We start from the raw sequence: 25,349 nt of genomic DNA on the forward strand, positions 1-25,349 counted from the left end.
ACAGTTAATAAAGCATATAGTATCTTAAGCTTTATTAATATGGGAATTGAGTACAAGAGTAAGGAGGTCATGTTGAACTTGTATAAGACACTAGTTAGGCCTGTTGGGAGGTTGGGGCTGTTTCCTTGGAGAAAAGCAGGCTGAGAGGAGACTTGATAGAGGTACTCAAGGTCCTGAGTGGTATGGGTAAATAGTGAGAAACTTTTTCCACTCAGGAGAACATCAAAACTAGAGGGCTCAGATTCAAAATAATTGGTAAAAGGAGTAAATATGTGAAGATTTTTTTTTCATCCAGAGGGTGGCTGGAGTCTGGAACAAACTTCCTGAAAGGGTGGTGGAGGCAGGTTTGATTGAGGTACTCCAAAGGGAATTGGATTGCTACCTGAAAAGAGAGAATGTGCAAGTTTACAGGAATAAGGCAGGGGAGTGGAACTAGGGTGGAATGCTCTTTCAGAGAGCCAGTGCAGACTCAATAGGCCGAATGGCCTCCTTTTGCATTGTAAAGATACTGTGATACTGTGTGAAACATGATTTCCCTTTCAAAAATCTATGTTGACTCTGCCCAAACAGATCATTATTTTCCCTCTATCCAGCTCTACTTGTCCCACCCTCCCGCCCCTTAAACCAGCTTATATTTCACCTCTCTTTTATTTTTACTTAGTTCTGTTGAAGAGTCATGCGGAGTCGAAGCGTTAACTGTGTTCCTCTCCGCAGATGCTGCCAGACCTGCTGAGTTTTTCCAGGTATTTTTATTATTATTATTATATTATTTTCTAAGTGTCCAGTTATCACATCCTTTATAATAATTTCTAGTATTTCTCTACTGCCGTGTGAGAATTTTAATATTTTGGGTGTCTGTGCATGTGATTTAAATAAGCTGTGCAAGAGATTGATAGGAGTCAGGTAGTCGGGGGAGTTGGAAACATGAAAAGGATAGAGGTGTTAAGTTGGAGGGACAAGTAAATAGGTTAGATCTGACATTTGCATTTTTAAAGTTGAGAGTTTGTTTGAATATCAAAGGGGAGTCAGAGGTACCAAGAAACACGTTTACATCTTGCAGGAGTTCCATACGTAAACAGTAGGGATATTATATTTTATTGACCTGAAAGCAAAGATAAGATAAATATCTTATATTTGGAAGGTTTTGAGTTTCAAAGAGGTGTGAGAACAATGGAACTGAGTTGAAAGGGGAAAGAAAAGGCTGCTGTTGTTGTTGAGCTGGAGCTATAGAGATAGCTGGAGCTGTTTGAACTGTTGAGCTATAGCTGGAGCTCTGGGCTGGAAGGGGATGCGGTTTGAATCACCCATCCAGTCAAGTCAGTAAAATCTTGGGCTGCAGCAAGCTGTTTTAATCAGAAGTGGATTCCACCAGAGCGTGGAAGAGGGTAAAGGTCATGCGGTACTCCTTTATTGAAGCTACAGCAATTTGCCTTGTGTAATATTACTGAATTTCATAGGAAACATCTATAAGGGAGTGTTGCCTGGAAGATGTTTACTTGTGTGTTTGACCAAGTAGGGAGTTTTTGGGGGAATGTTTTGTCAGTCTAACCTTATTTGTGTAACTTTAATTTGTGTGCTTAAGTTTTCTTTTATTTTTGTTAATAAAACTTTTACTTTTAATTTTTAAAATCCCAGACACGTTATTGGACCTCTTGCTACTAAGATCAGTATGTTTTCAGAATACAAAAAAGTTATGGCCCATAAACTAAGTTCCCCTCTGGGATTTGGTTTGCGCAACAGTTAACACAGGCTGTGGTCACAACAACTGACATTAGGCTAACAGGTCTATAGTTCCCTGTTTTCTCTTTCCACTGTTTCAGAATCTACAGAATTTTCAAGGATGACCACCAATGCATCCACTAACTCTATGGCCAGTTCTTTCAACACTCTGGGATGTCAATCATCAGGTCTCTGGGATTTATCACCTTTCAGTCTCCATTTATAATGGAGAATAGGGAAATGGCAGAGAAGCTAAATAATTACTTTGTGTCTATCTTCACAGGGGAAGATACAAGAAATCTCCCAGAAATAATAATGAATGAAGGGACTAGTGAGAATGAGGAACTGAAGGAAATTTCTGTAACTTTGTAATTTCCGTAAGGCTATGCACCACTCGACACTCCTTTGCTATTTTCATTAACTGCAGATACTACAAAAACATACCATAGCAAAGCTGTTCCTGTAACCAAAACAAAATGGTAAGCACCTGCCCTAATGTGAATCCTACGGGATACCTACACATCAATTAGATATCTGGAACCACGAATCCTGTAGTATAAGGGTATCTGGCATAGCTAGGGTTAATGTGGGAGTGGGAAATAGTACCACCCACAGTGTGGTGCAAAGAGACACATGACCTGAAACTCAAGTCAGTTGTGGACTGGACAGAGACCTTTGTAGAAGCATGGAGTTAGGTCATAGCTTGGGCTATACCTTGTATATATGTACATAGTTATGTGTATAAATGGTTGAACATTAACTGTTTATTGGTAACACATTAATATACTTTGATTATTTGATGATTACACATAACAAAAGTACAAACTGATTGTCAATAATTATTAAACCTTAACTTTTCTACAACTGTCTCTGCCTGTAATGGACCCACATTTGCTCTTGCTAATCTTTTCCTTTTCAAAAGCTTCTACAGTCTGATTTTATCGTGTCTCTTCTAGTTTACATTCATACTCTATTCTTCCTTTATCAATTTATTGGTTCTCCTTTGCTGAATTCTAAAATGCTCCCAATCCTCAGGCTTACTACTTCTCTGGCAACTTTATAAGCCTCTTCCTTTGATCTAATACAATCTTTAACTTCCTCCATTAACTACAGTTGACTCAGTTTTCCGGATGAGTTTCTATGCCTTAAAGGAAGGTATATTTGTTGTGTTTCTCGTGCTTTTCTTTCTTGCTCTCCATCTCGCTTGCATATGCAATACACTATTCTCTGTCCCACTCTCGCTCTCTTGCACCCAGTACTCGTTCTCCCTCTTGCGATTGCTGTTCTCTTATTGTCTCCCGCACATGATGTTGGCTTGCTGCATTGTTCCAGTGAAGCCCAACGCAAACTGGAGGAACAGCACCTCCTCTTCCGACTAGGCACTTTACAGCCTTCCGGGCTGAATATTGAATTCAACAACTTTAGATCTTAAACTCCCTCCCCCCATCCCCACCCCGTTTCTTCCCCCTCCCTTTTGTTTTTTTCAATAATTTATATAGATTTTTCTTTTCCCACTTATTTCCATTATTTTTAAATCTACAACTAATACCTTGTCAGTCTTTCCACCCCACCCCCACTAGAGCTGTACCTTGAGTGTCCTGCCATCCATTCTTAATTAGCACATTTTCTGAGATAATATCACCACCTTCAACACCTCTTTGTTCCTTTTGTCTGTGACATCTTTTGATTATCTTCTTCTATCACTGCTTGCTTGACCCTCAACCACCCCCCCCCAACTTCTCTCCCCCCCACCTTAAACCAGCTTATATTTCACCTCTCTCCTAACTATACTCAGTTCTGCTGAAGGGTCATGGGGACTCGAAACGTCAACTCTTTTCTTCTCCACCGATGCTGCCAGACCTGCTGAGTTTTTCCAGGTAATTCTGTTTTTGTTTGTGTTCTCCCTCACTCTATCTCTTGCGTGCACACTACTCTCCTGCGTATGTTTTCTCTCACACGCGCACTATTCTGTTCTCTCTCTCTCTCTCTCTCTCTCGCACGTGTTCCCTCCTTACACACTGTTTACGCTCGTCCTCTTGCGCGCACTGTTTTCTTGCGCGCGCTCTTCTCTGTCTCTCGAACATGCTGTTCTCCTCCGCACTGTGCTCCCTCACACGCGCGCGCTGTTTTTTTCTCCGCCCTCTCTCACGCACGCGCCGTTCCCTCCTCTCCCCTTTCTATCTCGTGCACGCGCTGTACTCTCACCAGTGCCCCCCCCCGCCCCCCACAATGCTTTGCCAGGCTCGCGGGAAACCAAAATGGCGCCGATGTGAACGGAGCTCTTGGTGAGAGTGAGTGAGTGAGGAGAAACAGCAAGTGGCTTAAAATAGTTGGGGGGGAGGAGGGCAACCGCCCTGAAAGCTGCATGTTTAAAGAAAAACAAAGGAGGATTTCACCACAGTGGCCGAATGAGGTGAACGCGGCTCTTAATGTTATTTTCTTTTGCGTGTTTTGTTTGTTTAAAAAGAAGGATTGCTGGACCCGAGAGCGAGGCCTTTCTGTTCCCGTTTCTGGGGGAAAAGCAGCTCGGCGCCGTCTCTTCAGCGGCTCGATTTAATACCCTTCCCGACCTGTTTCGATGCGGTTATCGTAAGCTGATTTCGGTGGCGTAGTTTTCTTCTACTTTGTTTACATTGGCCGACCTCCTTTGTTTGAAATGAGATCTAACAGGTTGCAGGGGCTTCATTTTCTGCCCCTTCAGCCGAGGGGTGGAGGAGGAAGCCACAGGGAGTTTACAGCTCGGAGCTTTTCTTTTTGATAGAAATTGTGTTGGGTTTCCATTCATAGAAGAGACACAGTTCGTACTGTTGGAGTTCGTTGGATTGAATTTGGAAAGTGCGAATATTTTATTGATCGAGTTACGGTAATCTTTTAGTAAACTTACGTAAATGAAATGAAATATAAAATGTAACAGATGACTTTGGGTGACCATGAACAATCTGATAATATTTGGTTCAATTTGTAATATTCGTGAATAGAATGATTGTACTAATTTATTAAATGTTGTCATTTAGCTTCTATATGGGAACCTGCACATTTTGCGACAGTGCGTTGTAAGGCGCTAAAGTTGGTTTAGTTTTGATTCTGACATTCATGCAACATTGTGCCGTATTTTTACGTTCTAAGCCAATCCAAAAAACATTATGTTGACTTCTAGTGTCAATATTTTGAGCAAATCGCTTTTAAATCTAAGTTCTATTTGCATTGTTAGTTGTTTAATTCATGTGGAGTGAGGCAAAAGACGGGAAATTTCAGGCCGATTAGCCTGACCTCGGTCGTTGGTAAGATTTTAGAGTCCATTATTAAGGATGAGATTTCAGAATACTTGGAAGTGCATGGTAAAATAGGGCAAAGTCAGCATGGTTTCATCAAGGGGAGGTCATGCCTGACAAATCTGTTAGAATTCTTTGAGGAGGTAACGAGTAGGTTAGACAAAGGAGAGCCAATGGATGTTATCTACTTGGACTTCCAGAAGGCCTTTGACAAGGTGCCGCACAGGAGGCTGCTCAGCAAGATAATGTTAGATGGTAAAAACCGTGTCCAGCCCATCTCCCGCGCATCCACCCTCATACCTTCTCCTCCCTTCCAGAAACATGATAGGGTCCCCCTTGCCCTCACTTATCACCCCACCAGCCTACGCATTCAAAGGATCCTCCGCCATTTCCACCAACTCCAGCATGATGCCACCACCAAACACATCTTCCCTTCACCCTCCAGGCGGCATTCCGTAGGGATCATTCCCTCCGTGACACCCTGGTCCAATCCTCCATCACCCCCTACTCCTCAGCCCCCACTCACGGGACCTTCCCATGCGAATGCAAGATGTGCAACACTTGCCCCTTCACTTCCTCTCTCCTCACCGTCCAAGGGCCCAAACACTCCTTTCAACTGAAGCAGCATTTCACTTGCATTTCCTTCAACTTAGTCTACTGCATTTGTTGCTCCCAATGCGGTTTCCTCTACATTGGAGAGACCAAACGCAGACTGGGTGACTGCTTTGCAGAACACCTTCGGTCTGTCCGCAAGCATGACCCAGACCTCCCTGTCGCTTGCCATTTTAACACTGCACCCTACTCCCTTGCCCACATGTCTGTCCTTGGCCTGCTGCAATGTTCCAGTGAAGCTATCCATTCTTAATTAGCACATTTTTTTAGATAATATCACCACCTTCAATACCTCTTTGTTCTTTTGTCTGTGATATCTTTTGGTTATCTCCTCCTATCACTGCTTGCTTGTCCCAACAACCACCCCCCCCTTCTCTCTCTCTCTCTCTCTCTCTCTCTCTCTCTTCCCCCCCCCCCTAAACCAGCTTATATTTCACCCCTCTCCTATTTTTACTTAGTTCTGTTGAAGGGTCATGAGGACTCGAAACGTCAACTGTACTCTTCTCCACCGATGCTGCCAGACCTGCTGAGTTTTTCCAGGTATTTTTTATTTTTTGTAATGTTAGATGGTGTTAGAGGCAAGGTACTAGCATGGATAGAAACAAAAACAAAAATACCTGGAAAATCTCAGCAGGTCTGGCAGCATCGGTGGAGAGGAGCACAGTTGACGTTTCGAGTCCACATGACTCTTCAACAGAACTAATTAAAAATAGAGAAGGGGTGGAGGGGGGGTGCGGTTGGGACAAGAAGAGCTAGGTAGAGGGTCAGTTATAGGTGGAGATAACCAAAAGATGTCACAGACAAAAGGACAAAGAGGTGTTGAAGGTGGTGATATTATCTAAAGGAATGTGCTAATTAAGGGTAGAAAGCAGGACAAGCAAGGTACAGATAGCCCTAGTGGGGGTGGGGTGGGGGGAAGGAATCAAAAAAGGCTAAAAGGTAGAGATAAAACAATGGATGGAAATACATTTAAAAATAATGGAAATAGGTGGGAAAAGAAAAATCTATATAAGTTATTGGAAAAACAAAAAGGAGGGGGAAAATCGGAAAGGGGGTGGGGATGGAGGAGAGAGTTCATGATCTAAAGTTGTTGAACTCAATATTCAGTCCGGAAGGCTGTAAAGTGCCTAGTCGGAAGATGAGGTGCTGTTCCTCCAGTTTGCGTTGAGCTTCACTGGAACAATGCAGCAAGCCAAGGACAGACATGTGGGCATGAGAGCATGGATAGAAGATCGGCTGTCTGGCAGGAGGCAGAGAGTGGGGATAAGGGGGTCCTTCTCAGGATGGCGGCCGGTGACTAGTGGAGTTCCGCAGGGGTCAGTGTTGGGACCACAACTTTTCACTTTATACATTAATAATCTAGATGAAGGAACTGAGGGCATCCTGGCTAAGTTTGCAGATGATATAAAGATAGGTGGAGGGACAGGTAGTATTGAGGAGGCGGGGAGGCTGCAGAAGGATTTAGACAGGTTAGGAGAATGGGCAAAGAAGTGGCAGATGGAATACAACGTGGGGAAGTGTGAGGTCATGCACTTTGGTGGGAAGAATAGAGGCATAGACTATTTTCTAAATGGGGAGAGAATTCAGAAACCTGGAGTGCAAAGGGACTTGGGAGTCCTAGTCCAGGATTCTCTTAAGGTTAACTTGCAGGTTGAGTCGGTAGTTAGGAAGGCAAATGCAATGTTGGCATTTATTTCGAGAGGACTAGAATATAAAAGCAGGGATGTGCTGCTGAGGCTTTATAAGGCTCTGGTTAGAATATTGTGAGCAATTTTGGGCCCCGTATCTTAGGAGGGATGTGCTGGCCCTGGAGAGGGTCCAGAGGAGGTTCACGAGAACGATCCCAGGAATGAAAGGCTTAACATATGAGGAACGTTTGAGGACTCTGAGTCTATACTTGATGGAGTTTAGAAGGATATGGGGGGGGATCTGATTGAAACTTACAGAATACTGAAAGGCCTGGATAGAGTGGACGTGGGGAAGATCCTTCCATTAGTAGAAAGGACTAGGACCCGAGGACACAGCCTCAGAGTAAAGGGAAGACCTTTTAGAACAGAGATGAGGAGAAACTTCTTTAGCCAGAGAGTGGTGAATCTATGGAATTCATTGCCACAGAAGGCTGTGGAGGCCAGGTCATTGAGTGTATTTAAGACCGAGATAGATAGGTTCTTGATTGGTAAGGGGATCAAAGGTTACGGGGAGAAGGCGGGAGAATGGGGTTGAGAAACTTATCAGCCATGATTGAATGGCGGAGCAGATTCGATGGGCCGAATGGCCTAATTTCTGCTCCTCTGTCTTATGGTCTAATACTTAAACGGGCAAGTAAACTTATGTAGTCTTTTCATTGTTACATTTTGTAAGTTAAAACATATTCTATAGCTACGGCATGGTTATCCAAACTTCAGCAGTGAACATGGCAATCTGGCTTTCAAAACCTGAAGAACTGAGACCTATTTGGGTTTAAACAGTTCATTCATATTAATCCAAAATTGCTTAGTCTATTTTATTTGATAATTCTCACTCTACATTTCTTAATGCAAATTGTTGGCTAATTTGCAAATATACTGAATTATCGGGAGAAAACTGATAATAGGTTTGTCTGGCACTGCTTCATTAATGAATAAATTCTAAACTAGAACGCCAAGATCTTTTAGTATCAATGTTAGATATAAATTGTTAGGTGTATATATTTAAACTTTTTACGTGACCTTGAGGCTGTATGTTAGCACCTTTTCAGTTCAAAGACAAGAAAAAGGACATCTGAATTAATATGAGCGAAGCTATTTCTGTTGGTTAGGAAGGAGTCTAGGACTAGGGGACATAGGCTAGAAATTAAAACCAGACTCCTCAGGAGTGAAATTAGGAAATACTTCTTCATAAAAAGGGTGGTAAAAGTTTGGAACTCCGCCACTTTTGTTGATTGATGCTAGTTCAATTAATTTTTAATTTGAGATTGGTTAACAAATTCAAAGGTATTAAGGGTTATAGGGCAGAGATGGCATATGAAATGAGGTTCTAGATCAACTGCAAATTCACTGAATGATGGAACAGACTTGAGCCTACTCCTCTTCCTATGATCCTAGCTCTCAGACCCATTTAGGCCTCCTGAATTTCCAGGTATTTTGTCCCAAATTTTGAATAATAAGATTTAAGCACCTGGCAGTTCCCATGTATAGTTGATTTTCATTTATTGTGTTACTCAGGAGAAAGTTTTGGATATATTTAGTTCCTTGAATAATCTAATTTTTAAAAAGTGTTTTGCCGAGCACTGCAATGCACATATTTCTGGTGCCTTTAAATAGTTAAAATTGGATAACAATTTGGAACAGAAAATGACATTCTCCATGGCTCTAGTTACAGAGACCATTTGTAATGCTCTTAATTGTTGATCCAAATGAAGATCAGCTAAATCGTGATAATGGATCTAGCATCATATCTGGGATTTTTTGTGTTGTATACTGGGTAGCGTAGATCACTGGGGGAATTGATAATTTTAAATGAAGGATTAATGTATGGCACACTCATTCTCTGTTTTGAGAAGGGAAGAAACTGGCAAGTAAACCTCTACTAAAGTCAGTTGTTTTACCTGCTGTTCATTAGACCACGACATACGACAGTGACTAGTACACTCCATACAAAGTACTTCATTGGCTGTGTTTTGGGACATTCCAAGACAGGGTTCAGAATACCAGGGGACGCAGATGAATTCACTCTGGAAACCTCTCAAGTAGCTTCCAGAAACTTAATGATGGGGGCGAAAATTCAAGAAAGGTAGCTCCCGTGTATTTTGATCAGAGGAGCAGTGTCTCTCCTATGTTGCTGCTCCAGCTCTCCGAACCACAGGTATCCTCCCTCCTGTTTTTTCTCTCTGATCTTGTCCTTTTACCTTGCTGGGGTGTCTGGTTTATTGGGCTGGACCCCACCTTAGACTATGGTCAGTCTTCCCAGCAGCTTGTTGAGCTCCTTGTCGTTGTGGGCGGCCAGCCAAGAGAGATGATGTAAGTAGTCTTGTTGTCCCAGGCCATATTATTTGCCAGCTTCAGGATCTCAATAGCACAGGGTAGAAGGGGGCTCCAACCTTGATATGCTCAGCATAAGAGACCCTCGCGCACTGCACAGTAGCCAGTGGATGCAGCTGATGGGAAATTGGAGACCGGCAGTGGAAGAACGGTGTCGGCCTGAGCAGGTACCAGCCGCTGCCCATCAGGGAGGAGCTGCTGTGGGCTCTGCGTGCTCTCTGTCTTGCCAGTAGAGACTTGCTAGGTCCCAGCTCCAGATCCTGGGGGATCCACCTATAACTGTGTTCAAGCCTGGCTCAACTGGGGTAGGTTTGCTCCTTGAGAGTAGCTGACACTGGTAAGCAGTCGCCCAGACTTGTAGTGTATGTCTCTAACTCTCTGTCCCCACCCACCCCGGCCCAATGGGGGAGGTGGTAGAATGTTTTGTGGTTATGTTTTATTAAATTCTGTTCAGGAACTTGTTGGAAATATCAGTTCAAAGTACCAAGGTGTTATAAACCCAAGTTGAGTTGCAAGATGTTATTTATTCTGCACAGTGAGGAAACACTCAACTAAGTTGTCAGTGAAGCTCAATTGGCTTACAAATGAAATTCCTGATTAGATTACAACATTGAATCTCATTCCTTCAGTTAAACTTTTTCTATTCTGTTTCTATTTCTGTGTTTTCTGTTCCACTGTGTCAAATAGTTGAAATTTGAGATGAATCTGACCTTTGTTTTATAATTGTAAATTGGGAATTTTATTTTGAATCCAAATTTGAGAGAAAGTACTAAGGAAGAATAGTATTCAGAACTCAACATGTGAAAATGAAAAATGAGCCTACAAAGACCAAATTGTAGCCTCTGAAACTCAAAGTAGCCCTCGAGAAAATCTCAATAAGAGCTCTCGGCTGGGGAAGGATTTTTTGACCCCTGTTCCAAGGCTGTGAAAGACACATGTTTCTTTTAAGTCTTATTTTCAAACTGCTCATTCACTCCTTTTCTCCTGAAATTGACATTGTAATGGGGTACAGTTTCACAGGCATTGGCTACCTTTTTGTCACTTGCCCAAATATTCATGTGAGCCTATTCCAAGTGTTGGGAGGTCATTTAAACATTTGACAGAGAATCATAGCTGAATCCAACCTCGGTTCCCTGGATGTGATGAACATCCCTTCCTCCTAACCCAGGGGGAACCCATCCACTTGTGTCCCTATTGCAGTCATAACTTGGGTTAGCTAACTCAGCATGGCTGAGAAATAAACTGGTATTTGTGATCGGTGCTGTTTTGATTACTTGCTAAACATTGAGCTGTTTGGGCTGGTGGAGGGTGGGATTATGTTGGTAAAATTTTCTCCCTTGTGGGAAATTGTGTTAATGTGTCTTTCAATGACCTCCGTGTGACCAAATTGACACTGTTACGCTGGGTATATGGTGACTTTGTACAGATGATTAGTGATTTACAATGGAATATGGTACAAAGATAAATTATTCTGGAATTGCTTAATTTTGAACTTTAAATTCCAGTTGATGATGCTATTTTCCTGATGGACAAAGACACTACGGGAGCAGGTAACTCATCCATCCACAAGCGATCTCCCTCTTGTCAAAACCAGAAGACACCAGTGTCCTCAGTTCAGTTATCACTGCAGGATGGACCAAAAGGCAAAAGACCTGTATGCAAGTTTGAGGAAGGGCAGGATGTCTTAGCCAGGTGGTCAGATGGCTTGTTTTACCTTGGAACAGTCAAAAAGGTAAATAAGTGATTTTATGCTTAACAATTTAAAGCAGGGAGTGCATCATTTTGGAGAATTGTTGGGTCATGTGGAGCGACTTGAGTGGGTTGTGTAAAATAAATCATTCCTGCATTGAGCAGAACAGTGATTAAGTGTCAAGTCCAATGTGATTGTTTACCTTTGTATTAAACATTTCAATATTTATTGCAGAAACATTTCACGCATCACAGGAATTCAGATTGCTGGTAACAATGTCCTGTTGGCAAGCGTTTACATAAAGGATGGCTGGATATGAAGGAATTTGGGCAATAAAAATCAACCCCACCCCAAATATGTACAAAAATTGGCATGCTTTCTACTCTTTTTCCATTGGATTCAGCTGGTGCTCTCCTTTGGTTTTTACTGCCATCTGCAATCCTGTACTACCATCCAGTCTGCTTCATCGTTGTCTGCTTTTCCTATTCTTGGCTATTCTTTATATGATGCTGGTTGTCTCCATTATGTTCTTTGCTGTCAATTGTTGTTCTTTTGGCTGCAGTATTTTGAACTTTCTGGATGCCTGAACGATTTATTAAAAGATTTTCCCTGATGGTTTAAAAAAATGCTCCTCTTTCATTCATTTAACTCTACCAATAAAGGGACATCTACTTCAATCATTTGGATCCTCAAGCTCAAAATATTGTAACTGAAGATATATGTGCAAGAGTAGAAAATAACTCCCCGGGATTTCAAGGACAAAATATTGGGAGGTTTTGGACCATGCACTGGTCGTCCCTGCTTTAAAGTATAGTCTCACGATTACATGACTTGTATTGGCGGTTCTGCCCCAGTTTTGTAAAACATTAACTTGCTCACCCAAACATTTATCCATTGATCAAGGATGGTTAACTGAGTAGAAATATTTTAAATAGCACTATTTTGTGTTGTGAATTTTTGTTTTATTTTTAGTTTTGATCATCAGTAAAAGCAAAAAAAGAATAGTTTTATATTATTCTTTTCCTTAAGCCTTTAACTAGGGAGTGAGTTGCCCATGCTGTAATTGATGTTCACTGAGCTATGTGTAAAAGTGAAAAGCTTTTGTCTATGGGGAGAACAGAAGTATAAAAATGAAGATGGTAGCATTGAAATGCAGCAGATTATTTTTGTCTTCAAGAGAGCACATTGGGGAGTCTTGTGATAGAAATCTAGTTTGATGGAATCAATTTGCATATTTCTGTCAAAAAAAAACTGAAGTTCCTTCTAATTTTGATTAAAGGTGAACAAACAGAAAGAGAGCTGCTTTGTCATCTTTGAAGACAGTTCAAAGTCCTGGGTCTTGTGGAAAGACATACAGACTGGTAATTTTTTTGAATTTCTTGATGCTACAAACTTGATTGGCTATAGTTTGTGGCGTCTACTGCTTGTGTTTTTTTTGTGTGAACAAGTGTTCTAAGGATGAGAAGTTTCTGGCTTTTATCAACTGATCTGACATTTTAATTGTGATCCTTATGTCCATGGTAGCTTGCAAAGTTACAGTTGAGCATACAGATAGGACAAGATTAACCCATTAAAGGGAAATTGAAAATCAGTACTTAATTTTCTTTCACAATTTTCTCACTTCAGGAGATAGTGCCTTATAGTAAACTTAGTTACAGCTTAGGCAGTCCCTCAGGATCGACATGACTTGCTTCCACTCCAATTTGATGGTTTCTGAGATGGCTGATAAGTCTAATGTGTGATCTGCAGACTCTGCTGTATACGGAGCAGATTGTGCTTGAAGGGTTGGTGAATAAGGTGTTTGGAGGTATGTGCACCGACGCCTTGACTTCCCCTCAGCGTGCTCCTGCAGAAGCGTCTTGATGTGTTTGGTGCCTTCCAGAATAAACCTTCTCCATTTTGGTTGATCACAAGCCAGAGACTCCCATGAGTAAGGATGTTTGAGGACATCCCTAAAGCATTTCTGCCGCAACTGTGTTCTGAGGAGAATAGTTGTTTCGGGAGCCTAGTGTCAAGCATGTGAATGACATCCCAGCCAGCAGAGCTCGTTCTGAATGATTAAGTGCCTCGATACAGCGCATACTGGCTTGGGAGAGGATACTGCTCTTGTTATCGCCTCTCTTTTCACTGGATTTGGAGGACCCTGCCAAGGCACCGCTGAGGGTACATCTGCAGTGCTTTGAGGTGCCTGCTGAAAGTTGTCCAAGTCTTTGAGCATATAGGAGAGTGGGGAATCACTGTTGTCCAATAAACCTTGGTCTCAGGTTGAGATCCTGATCCTCAATACTGTTTTCCAATCAGCTGAAGGCTGAGCTGGCACATTGGAGGCGATGGTGAATTTTGTCATGAGTGTCTTCCTTCATCAAGAGGAGGCTCTCATGATACAAACAACGTTCCACGTTTTCCAGGAGCTTACTGTTAATCTTAATCTCATAGAGTCATAGAGGTGGACAGCACAGAAAAAGGCCCTTTGGCCCATCAAGTCTGCACCGGTCAAACAAGTACCTAACTATTCTAATCCCATTTTCCAGCACTAGGCCCATAGCCTTGTATGCCATGGCATCACAAGTGCATATCCAAATACCTCAATGTTATGAGGGTATCTGCCTCTACCACCCTTTCAGGCAGAGAGTTCCAGATTCCCACCACCCTCAGAGTGAAAAAACTCTTCCTCACATCCCCTCTAAACCTCCAGCCCCTTACCTTAAATCTATGCCCCTGGTTATTGATCCCTCCACCAAGGGGAAAAGTTCCTTCCTGTCTACCCTATCTATGTCCCTCATAATTTTATACACCTCAATCATGTCCCCCACCTCAATCTCCTGCACTCCAGGGAAAATAACCCCAGCCTATCCAATCTCCTCATAACGAAAACTCTCCAGCCCAGGCAACATCCTGGTAAATCTCCTCTGCACTCTCTCTACTGCAATCACATCCTTCCTATAATGTGGATTCCAGAACTGCGCGCAATACTCTCATTGTGGCCTAACCAGCGTTTTATACAGTTCCAGCATAACCTCCCTGCTCTTATATTCTATGCCTCGGCTAATAAAGGCAAGTATCCCATATGCCTTCTTAACCACTTTATCTACCTTTCCCGCTACCTAAAGGGACCTGTGGGCATGCGCACCAAGATCCCTCTGACCCTCGGTACTTCCCAGGGTCCTACCATTCATCATGTATTCCCGCACCTTGATTGTCCTGCCTAAGTGCATCTCCTCACATTTATCTGGATTAAATTCCATTTGCCACTGATCAGCCTGTCTATATCCTCCTCACTATTTACCACCCCACTAATTTTCATGTCATACGCAAACTTACTGATCAACCCTCCTAATTTAAGTCTATCGTTTATGTATACCACAAACAGCAAGGGACCCAACACCGATCCCTGTGGAATCCCCACTGGACACAGGCACCCAGTCACAAAAACACCCCTCCACCATCACCTTCTGCTTCCTGCCACTCAACCAATTTTGGATCCAATTTGCCAAATTGCCTTGGATCCCATGGGCTCTTACCTTCGCTATCAGTCTCCCTTACGGGATCTTATCAAAAGCCTTGCTGTAGTCTACGTCAAATGCATTGCCCTCATCTACACACCTGGTCACCTCTTCAAAAAATTCAATCAAATTGGTCAGACATGACCTCCCCTTAACAAAACTATGCTGACAGCCCTTGATTAATCCCTACCTCTCCAAGTGTAATTAATTCTGTCCCTCTGAATTGCTTCCAGTAGTTTCCCCACCACTGAGGTTAGACTGACTGGCCTGTAGTTCCTTGGTTTATCCCTTCCTCCCTTCTTGAATAACGGTACCACATTGGCTGTCCTCCAGTCCTCTGGCACCTCTCCTGTGGCCAGAGAGGTATTGAAAATTATCGCCAGTGCCCCTGCTTTCTCCTCCCTTGCCTCACTCAACAGCCTGGGATACATTTCATTCGTGCCTGGAGATTTATCTACTTTTAAGCCTGCCCCAGACCACTTAGAATCTCCTCCCTCCCTTTCTATGCTAATTTCTTTAATTATATCACAGTCCTTCTATCTGATTTCCATACCCACGTCGTCCCTCTCACTTGTGAACGCCGACACAAAGTATTCATTTACAACCCTACCTACGTCTTCCGGCTGCACACACTATGGCCCTTAATGGGCCCTACTCTTTCCCTAGTTATCCTCTTACTCTTAGTGTGCTTGTAAAATAACTTTAGATTTTCCTTTATTTTACCTGCTAATGTCTTTTCATGCCCCTTTTTGCTCTCCTAATTTCCTTTTTAAGTCTCTCTCTCTCTCTCTCTCTCTCTCTCTCCCCCCCCCCGACCCCACACTCCCCCCACACACATTCTATATGCCTCTAGGGCATCCGCTGTTTTGTGCCCTCAGTATCTGCCATAAGCCTCCCTTTTTCTCTTTATCCAATCCTGTATATCTCTTGACATCCAGGGTTCCCTGAATTTGTTGGTCCCACCGTTTGTCTTTACTGGAATATGTTGGCCCTGTACTCTCCTTATTTCCTTCTTGAATGAATCCCACTGCTCTGATGCAGATTTACCTAAATGTAGCTGCTCCCAGTCCTCTGGCCAAATCATATCTGATCTTATTAAAATTGGCCTTCCCCCAGTTTAGAACTCTGATTTCTGGCCCATCCTTGTCCTTTTCCATAATGACCTTGAATCTAACGGAGTTACGATCACTATCTGCAAAATGGTCTCTTACTGATGCCTCTACCACTTGCCCGGCTTCATTCCCTAAAATTAAGTCCAAGACCGCCCCCTCTCTTGTTGGACCTTCTACGTACTGGCTTAAAAAGCTCCCTGGGGGAAGATGTTATGCTGCGGGAGCTGGTTGGAAGAGGACAGTAGTTTCCTCAGCGTTTAGTGAAAGGCCCCTTTTCTCATGTATTTCAGAGAAGGTGTCGACAATGACCTGAAGCTCAGTTTCTGAGTGATTGCACACAAGTTTCACCCGCATCCTGAAGTTCAGTGACTGAACTTGGAGTGATTTTGGTTTTGGATTAAAGGTAGCATAGGTTGAACAGTTTCTGTAGCTTATCTCCATAACTGTGGGTACTAGTAGGATTGGCCCCTTGAACTGCAGTAGCCTCTTTAATCAATAAACTTACATGAGTAGATTTGTATTTCAATTTCTCTTGCACAACAATTCCTGTAAATCAAGCCCCACTCCCCATTACTCGGTACTTGAAATAACAATGTTATATTTGAGTTCTTCATAATGGTTTGATTTATTTTTTTAAACAAACAACAGGGTAGGTGGTGGCGTAGTGGTATTGTCACTGGACTAGTAATCCAGAGACCCTGGGTAATACTTCTTCCTTAACCGAGGTTTTCCACCCACGGTGGTTGACAGGGCCCTCAACCGTGTCCGGCCCATCTTCCGCGCATCCGCCATCACGTCTTCCTCTCCCTCCCAGAACCAAGATAGGGTCCCCCTTGTACTCACTTATCACCCCACCAGCCTCTGCATTCAAATGATCATCCTCTGCCATTTCCACCAACTCCAGCATGATGCCACCACCAAACACATCTTCCCTTCACCCCCCCGCCCCCCGGCGGCATTACGCAGGGATTGTTCCCTCCGGGACACCCTGGTCCACTCCTCCATCACCCCCTACACCTCAACCCTCTCCTACGGCACCTTCCCATGCAACCGCAGAAGGTGCAACACCTGCCCCTTTACTTCCCCCCCCCCTCCTCACTGTCCAAGGGCCCAAACACTCCTTTCAACTGAAGCAGTATTTCACTTGCAATTCCCTCAATTTAGTCTACTGCATTCGCTGCTCCCAATGCAGTTTCCAAGCGCAGACTGGGTGACCGCTTTGCGGAACACCTTCGGTCTGTCCGCAAGCATGACCCAGACCTCCCTGTCGCTTGCTATTTCAACACACCACCCTGCTCTCATGCCCACATGTCTGTCCTTGGCCTGCTGCAATGTTCCAGTGAAGCTCAACGCAAACTGGAGGAACAGCACCTCATCTTCCAACTAGGTACTTTACACCCTTCCGGACTGAATATTGAGTTGAACAACTTTAGATCATGAACTCTCTCCTCCATCCCCACCCCCTTTCCGATCCCCCCCCCCCCCCTTTCCAATTTATATAGATTTTTCTTTTCCCACCTATTTCCATTATTTTTAAATGTATTTCCATCCATTGTTTTATCTCTACCTTTTAGCCAATTTCGATCCCTTCCCCACCACCCCACCCCCACTAGGGCTATCTTGCTCGTCCGGATTTCTACCCTTAATGTCACCATTAGCACACTTCTTAGCTAATATCACCACCGTCAACACCTCTTTGTCCTTTTGTCTATGACATCTTTTGGCAATCTCCACCTATCACTGGCCCTCTGTCCAGCTCTACCTGTCCCACCCCCCTTAAACCAGTTTATATTTCACCTCTTTTCTATTTTCCCTTAGTTCTGTTGAAGAGTCATACGGACTCGAAACATTAACTGTGTTCCTCTCCGCAGATGCTGTCAGACTTGCTGAGTTTTTCCAGGTATTTTTATTTTTGTTTTGTAATACTTTGGGGACCTGGATTCGAATCCCACCATTGCAGCTGGTGAAGTTTGTATTCACTAAATATCTGGAAATAAAAGCCAAATGAAACCATTGTCGATTGTTGTAAAAACCCACATGGTTCACTAGTGTTGTTTAGGGAAGGAAATCTGCCCTTACCTGGTCTGGCCTACATGTGACTCCAGACCCACAGCAATGTGGTTGACTCTTAGCTGTCCTCTGAAATGGCCTAGCAAGCCACTCAGTTATATTAAACTGCTAAAAGGTCTAAAAGGAACCGGACCACCTGACATTAACCTAGGCACTGGAAACGACAATGGCAAACTCAGCCCTGCAGAGTCCTCCTCCGCAGGCTAGTGCCAAAACTGGTAGAACTGTCTACCAGACTAGTCAAGCAACAGCCTGACATAGTCATAGTCACGGAATCATTCCTTACAGACACTGTGCCAGACACCACCAACACCATCCCTGCCAAGACAGACACAGCAGAGGTGGTGGCACAGTGGTGTACAGTCAGGAAGAAATTACCCTGAGAATTTTCAACGTCGACTCCAGGCCCCATGAAGCCTCATGGCATCAGCTCCAATATGCGCAAGGAAACCTCATGCTGATTACCATGTACCACTGCAACCCCACCCCCCCCCACACACACACACACACACACACACACACACACTTACACTCACACTCAACTGATGAATAAGTACTTCTCCATGAGGAAGCACTGAGGGTGACAAGGGCACAGAATGTACTTTGGGTGGGGGACTTCCCACTCTAGCACCACTACTAACCAAGCCAGTCAAGTTCTAAAGGGCATAGCTGCTAGACTGGGCCTGCGGCAGGTGGCGAGGGGACCAACAAGAGGGAAAAACATACTTGGCCTCGCCCTCACCGACCTGTCTGTCGCAAATTCATCTGTCCATGACGGTATCAGTAGAAGTGACCACCACACTGTTCTTGTGGAGACGATGTCCCATCTTCACATTGAAGATACCCTCCATCATGTTGTGTGGCACGAACACCATGTTAATTGGGATAGATTTCAAACAGATCTAGCAATGCATGATTGAGCATCTATGAGGCTCTGTGGGCCATCAGCAGCAGCAGCAGAATTGTACTCAACCACAATCTGTAACCTCATGGTCTGGCATATGCCCCCCACCACCATTACCATCAAGCCAGGGGATCAACCCTAGTTCAATGGAGAGTTCAGGAGGGCATGCCAGGAGCAGTACCAGGTATACCTAAAAATGAGGTGTCAACCTGGTGAAGCAACAATGCATGCTGTTTGGCATACAAGTAGTCCTAAGCAGCAAATGATAGACAGAGCTAAGCAATTCCACAACCAACGGATCAGGCTTAAGTTCTGCAGTCCTGCCACATCCAGTCGCGAATGGTGGTGAGCAATTAAACAATTAACTGGAGGAGGAGGCTCCACATATATCCCCATCCTCAATGATGAAGGAGCCCAGCCCATCGGTGCAAAGATAAGGCTGAAGCATTTGCAACAATCTCCAGCCAGAAGTGCTGAGTGAATGAGGCCCCCAGCATCACAGTTGCCAATCTTCAGTTAATTCGATTCACTCCATGTGATATCAAGAAACAGCTGAAGGCATTGGATATTGCAAAGGCTATGGGCCTTGACAATATTCCGGCAATAGTACTGAAGACTTGTGCTCCAGAACTTGCCGTTCCCCTGGCTGAGCTGTTCCGGTACAGCTCCAATACTGGCATCTACCCAGTGATGTGGAAATTGCCCAGGCATGTTTTGTACACAAAAAGCAGGGCAAACCCAACCTGGCCAATTATTGCCTCATCAGTCTATTCTAAATCATGAGTAAAGTGATGGAAGGTGCCATCAACAGTGCTATCAAGTGGCTCTTGCTTTGCAATAACCTGCTCACGGATGTTCAATTTGGGTTTCACCAGAGCCACTCAGCTCCTGACCTCATTACAGCCTTGGTTCAAACAGGATAAAAAAGCTGAACTCCCGAGGCAAGGTGAGAGTGACTGCCCTTGACCGAGTATGGCATCAAGGAGCCCTAGCAAAGCAGGAGTCAGTGGGAATTGGTGGTGGGGGGGGGAACATCTCTGCTGTTTGGAGTCATACCTAGCACAAAGGAAGATGGTTGTGGTTGTTGTGGGTCAATCATCTCCGTTCCAGGACATCACTGCAGGAGATCCTTAAAGTAGTGTCCTAGGCCCAACCATCTTCAGCTGCTCCATCAAAGACTTCCCTTCCATCATAAGGTCAGAAGTAGGGATGATCGCTGATGATTGCACCATTCGTGACTCATCATACTGAAGTAGTCCACGCCCAAATGCAGCAAGACCTGGACAATATCCAGGCTTGGACTGACGAGTGGCAAGTAACATTCATGCCACAGAAGTGCCAGGTAATGACCATTATCAAACAGAGAATCTAACCACTGCCCCATGACATTCAATGGCATTACCATCGCTGAATTCCCCCACTATCAACACCCTGGAGGTTAACATTGGTCTAAAACTGAACTGAACTAGCCACTAATGTGGCTACAAGAGCAGGCCAGAGGCTAGGAATTCTGTGGCAAGTAACTTGCCTTCTGACTTCCCAAAGCCTATCCACCATCTTCAAAACACAAGTCAGAAGTGTGATGGAACACTCTCTTTGCCTGGCAGCTCCAACACTCAAGAAAATTGACACCATCCAGACAAAGCAGCCTGCTTGATTGGCACTCCAGTCACAAACATTCACTCCCTCCAACACACAGTGGCAACAGTGTGTACCACTTATAAGATGCACAGCAAGAACCCTCCAAGCCTCCTTAGGCAACACCTTCCAAACCCATGACCTCTACCTTCTAGGACTAGGGCAGTAGATGCATGGTTACACTACCACCTGCAAATTCCCCTCCAAGTCACTCATCATCCTGACTTGGAACTGTATTGCCATTCCTTCACTGTCGCCGGGTCAAAATCCTGGAACTCCCTCCCTAACAGCACTGTAGGTGTACCTACACATTGTGGACTGCAGAGGTTCAAGAAGGCAGCCCACCACCACCTTTTCAACAGCAATTAGGGATGGGCAATAAATGCTGGCTTAACCAGCGATGCCCACATCTCATGTACGAATTTTTTTAAAAAGTACTGGTCAAGATGGAACAGGTATGAGGTGGGCAGTAAAATTGAATTGCTAGGAGTTTGGGTCGGGGGTGTTGGTGGGGTTGGTGGTAAGAAGAAATCAACAAGGGTTAGCATGTAATTGCCATACAGTTAGTCCATTTTTAATGAGTGCACTGGATAACAATCAGCAATGGTAGATTCATTATCACTCCCTTCATCTCCATTGTTTAAAGTCACTGATTTGATTTTGGCACCCCGTTTCTGTCCTGTCTGGCCAGTACTGTTTTATAAGGTTAAAAAAAAAATCAACATTATTACAAAAAATTCTTGAATATATATTCTTGGTTTGAATAGTGATTACTGTGTGAACATACCAATTAAGATCAGAAGTAGGCCACTCAGCCCCACTCAGCTCCGCCATTCGATAAGATCATGGCTGGCCTGAATGTAACCTCAACCTCACATTCTTGCCTATCCCTGATATCCTTTCACCCCCTTGTTAATCAAGAACCTAACTAGCTCTGCCTTTTAAAGATATTCAAAGACTCTACTTACACCGCATTTTGAGGAAGAGAGTTCCAAAGACACTCAACCCTCTGAGAAAAAAAATTTCTCCTCATCTCTGCCATAAATGAGTGATCCGTAGTTCTAGGTTCTCCCACAAGAGGAAACATCCTCTCCACATCCACCCAATCAAGACCCCTCAGGATTTTAAAGGTTTCAGTTGTCTACTCTTACTCTTCTAAATTCCAGTGGATACAAGCCTAACCTGTCCAGCCTTTCCTCATAAGACAACCCGCCCATTCTTGGTTTTCATCTAGTAAACCTTCTCTGAACTGCTAATGCATTTACATCTTTCTTTAAATAAGGAGACCAGTACTGTACACAATACTCCAGATGCGGTCTCACCAATGCCCTGTATAACTGAAGCATAACTTTTATAATCAATTCCCCTCACAATAAATGATAACATACTATTAGCTTTCCTAATTACCTGCTGCACCTGCATACTAACCTTTTGTGATTCATGCACTTGGACACTCTGCAATCTCTCACTATTTAGATAATCTTTTTTATTCTTCCTGCCAAAATGAACAATTTCACATTTGTGCACATGATACTGCATTTGCCAGATCTTTGCCAACACACTGAACCCATCTATGTCACTTTGTAGCCTCCTTACGTCCTCTTCACAATTTACTTTCCTACCTATCTTTGTGTTGTCAGCAAATTTAGCAACCATTCATTTGGTCCCTTTAGAAGAGTTACTGTGCTTAAACACGGGAAGGAGACAGAAATACTTTCAACACTTCTGCTTAAAATTAAAATTTTTTTGTTGGCATGAACTTTATACTTTTGTATTTCACAAATTACTGATCATTTGAAATTATTCTGTAGCAAAATAAAACCTCCAGTAATCAAGAGTAGTGATTTCAGAGTAGGAAGAATCATCGGCCGAATGAGTCTACTTTTGATAGTTCAATTCCCTCACATGATCAAGTTTAGGAAGTTCATCTCCCTTAAATGATCATATTTTGCAACTATTGCCAGCTGGTTCCCACAGTAATATTGCAAAACATGAAATTTATTGTAGAATTTTAAAATTCATTCTTGTGATGTGAGTGTTGCTGGGAATGCTGATATATTTTGTCTGTCGCTATTTTCCCTTGAGCTGCTGGTGGGCTTTCTTGAATCGCTGTAGCCACTTGTGGTGAACACACCCTGACAATGCTGTTAGGTAGGGAATTCCAGCAATTATGAAGGTAAGCATGCCAGTCACTTAACCATTCAGCCCCATTTACTGTGGTTTAGTTGTCTGTACAATATTTTCAGTTCATGCTCCCATTTCTATATTTAGTGAGTTAGCAATTTTAGTTATGTGATTGAAGGAAATTGCTATCTTGACATTTGGTACTTATTCCATAGGAAGATGATGAGAAAGCATGAACAGAGCTGCCACGGCGACTGTGCTTTCTTTTTTCAACCTCACCCACCTGATATTGTCGCAGGGCTAGGTTATACTTCTCGGTCTATGATTTAATGCCACCAAAAGCCTTTCAAAGCTTGCCAAATCATAGCAATTACAATTCCACATGGCAGTTGTCTGAATGATGGAAAGTAATCTTTATACACATTCTAAAACAAGGGGATGTTTTAAATGTTAAATCCTCCAATGACGAATAATGTCAATAACTATTTAAACTTATATTATTATTTTTATTTAAATCTCTTGGGGTTGGCACCTAGGCATTTGGGAGGGAGCTCAAATGATAGAAGGCAAGTTGAATAAGGCTGATGGGGCAGCTTTGCTGTAGAAACCTTAAAAGGTGATTATGGAAAAATGGATACGGTCTTTTTGATATGTGCTTATGAAGTATATATTGTTTATTTAACCCCAGGAGCCAGTGGAAGTGGAGAGATGGTTTGTACAATATGCCAAGAGGAGTACTCTGAAGTACCCAATGAAATGGTTATTTGTGACAAGTGTGGACAAGGTAAATTGAAATTTGAAATTACATTTTTCTGAATTTTAAAAGCAGTCTTTAAACAATGAAGTATTACAACACTAATTTCAACAATAGGTTACCATCAGAAATGTCACATGCCTAACATAGACTCCAGTGTGATTGCATCAGATGCCAAGTGGCTGTGTCGCCAATGTGTCTTTGCTACTACTACAAAGGTATGATTAACAACCTGAAGTATATTCCAAGTACTAGAAACTGGTATGCAGAAAATAGTATGATGGCATGATGTACTGTGTCTCTCTTATTTAAAGTACTTGCATTTTGAAGGGAGAAAGCTGCAAATAGTTTTAGTTAAGATAATGTAATGAAACATTTTACAGCCACAAAATTGATTTTTTTTTAATGTTGTAGAGGGGTGGTGCTCTTAAGAAGGGACCAAATGCTAAAGCTCTGCAGGTCATGAAGCAGACATTGCCGTACCAGTTGGAAGATCTTCAGTGGGATGTAGGCCACAAAACAAATCACGAGCAGTGTTACTGTTACTGTGGAGGCCCTGGAGAGTAAGTTAAATATTTTATGTGGTTTGGATAAATAAATGGGTATTTAGATATTATGTGGTATTAGATAAGCCTGATTAAGCTTTGTAGTCAACTGGGAAAAATTGAAGAATTTTTTTGGAGCTTTGTGAAGGAGAGCCTCCTTTTCTAAGTTTAGTGAATTCAGGGTGCTCAGTTACTCATTGCCATAAAAAAGAGAATGCTAGCCTAAGAAATACTTGCTAAGTGATGCTCTACATTACAACAATACATTCCAACAGTGCCTACACATCAAAAATACTTTGTTGGAAAGTGTTTTTGGATGTCAGGTGGCTGTGAAAAGTGCTATATAAGTGCCAGTTTTTCTTTTTTTTTCTACAGCCCTCTAAAGAGAAGATAAAGGGTAGAAAATTTATCTCATTTAAACACAGTAAACTGTGTTATCTGGCATTGTACCAACTGGAATTCTCTACAAACCGAAATTTCTGATGTTCCCCTAAAATGCGTCATCACTACCAACCAGATGCAATTACAAAGTTATCCAGTATCCATACCTGTTTACTGTACTTTATACTTTAATTTAAATTTTAGAGGTAAAAAGAATACTGTTCTTTGCTTCCTGAGTATTTGCATATTATTTTGTGTATTGGGACTACTTCGCACAAGTGTTGCACTGTATTCCATTGGTAATTGGAACTCTTTGTTAACCGGCATTTTTGATTAACTGGCACCACCCATTCCCCACATGTGCCAGACAATAAAGATCTTACTGTATATTTAATTGAAAATGCTGTGTGCAACGAACAACTTTTTTTGCCAATTTTCTCCTTTCCTCTTTCTGAAAGGTTTTGATCTCTTGCTTGGTACTGCTTTGAATTGAGTTCATAAACTCACTGTCTCACAAGTGTTTTGCAGCAGTGAAGTAATTTTGAAATATAGTCACTAGTAATATAAGGAAGCACAGCAGTCAGTTTGTGCACAGGAAAGTCTTGTAAACGGCAATGAAATTTTTCTTGTCTGCAATACTGGTTGAGGAATAAAGGATATCAGAAAAACTCCCCCCTATAGTCTTCAAATACTGCCCAGTGATCTTTTCTGACCATCTGAAGTGACTGGCTCGGTTTAACTTCTCAGTAGAAAGACACCACCACTATAGAAATCCACCACCGTCAACATTTTTTCTGAGGATTAAGAGCCTTTGGAGATCTCTGCTTCCACTGCCTTTTGAGGAAAAGTCTTTGAGTATTTTTACGGCAAAGCTAGATAGATTCTTGATTAACCAGAGGGTGAAAGATTATCAGGGGTAGGCAGGAATGTGGGGTTGAGGTTACATTCAGATCAGCTCTGATGTTATTGAATGGTGGAACAGGCTCGAGAGGCCAAGTGGCCTCCT

At 42.9% G+C, this 25,349-nt stretch overlaps 1 protein-coding gene across 1 annotated transcript in view; it reads left to right on the plus strand.

The window, feature by feature from the left end:
* The first annotated feature begins 3,947 nt into the window (after nt 1-3,947).
* The window catches only part of mtf2 (metal response element binding transcription factor 2), a 42,570-nt gene continuing 21,168 nt past the window's right edge, over nt 3,948-25,349 (plus strand). The window contains exons 1-6 of the mRNA XM_078560796.1: nt 3,948-4,132; nt 11,128-11,354; nt 12,592-12,673; nt 23,352-23,447; nt 23,535-23,635; nt 23,832-23,980. Coding sequence (XP_078416922.1) covers nt 11,148-11,354; nt 12,592-12,673; nt 23,352-23,447; nt 23,535-23,635; nt 23,832-23,980 — 635 coding nt within the window. The 5' untranslated portion in view covers nt 3,948-4,132; nt 11,128-11,147. The remainder of the gene's footprint in view (nt 4,133-11,127; nt 11,355-12,591; nt 12,674-23,351; nt 23,448-23,534; nt 23,636-23,831; nt 23,981-25,349) is intronic.

Source organism: Cetorhinus maximus, chromosome 17 (assembly GCF_964194155.1).
Source record: "Cetorhinus maximus chromosome 17, sCetMax3.hap1.1, whole genome shotgun sequence".
Taxonomy (NCBI): Eukaryota; Metazoa; Chordata; class Chondrichthyes; order Lamniformes; family Cetorhinidae; genus Cetorhinus; species Cetorhinus maximus.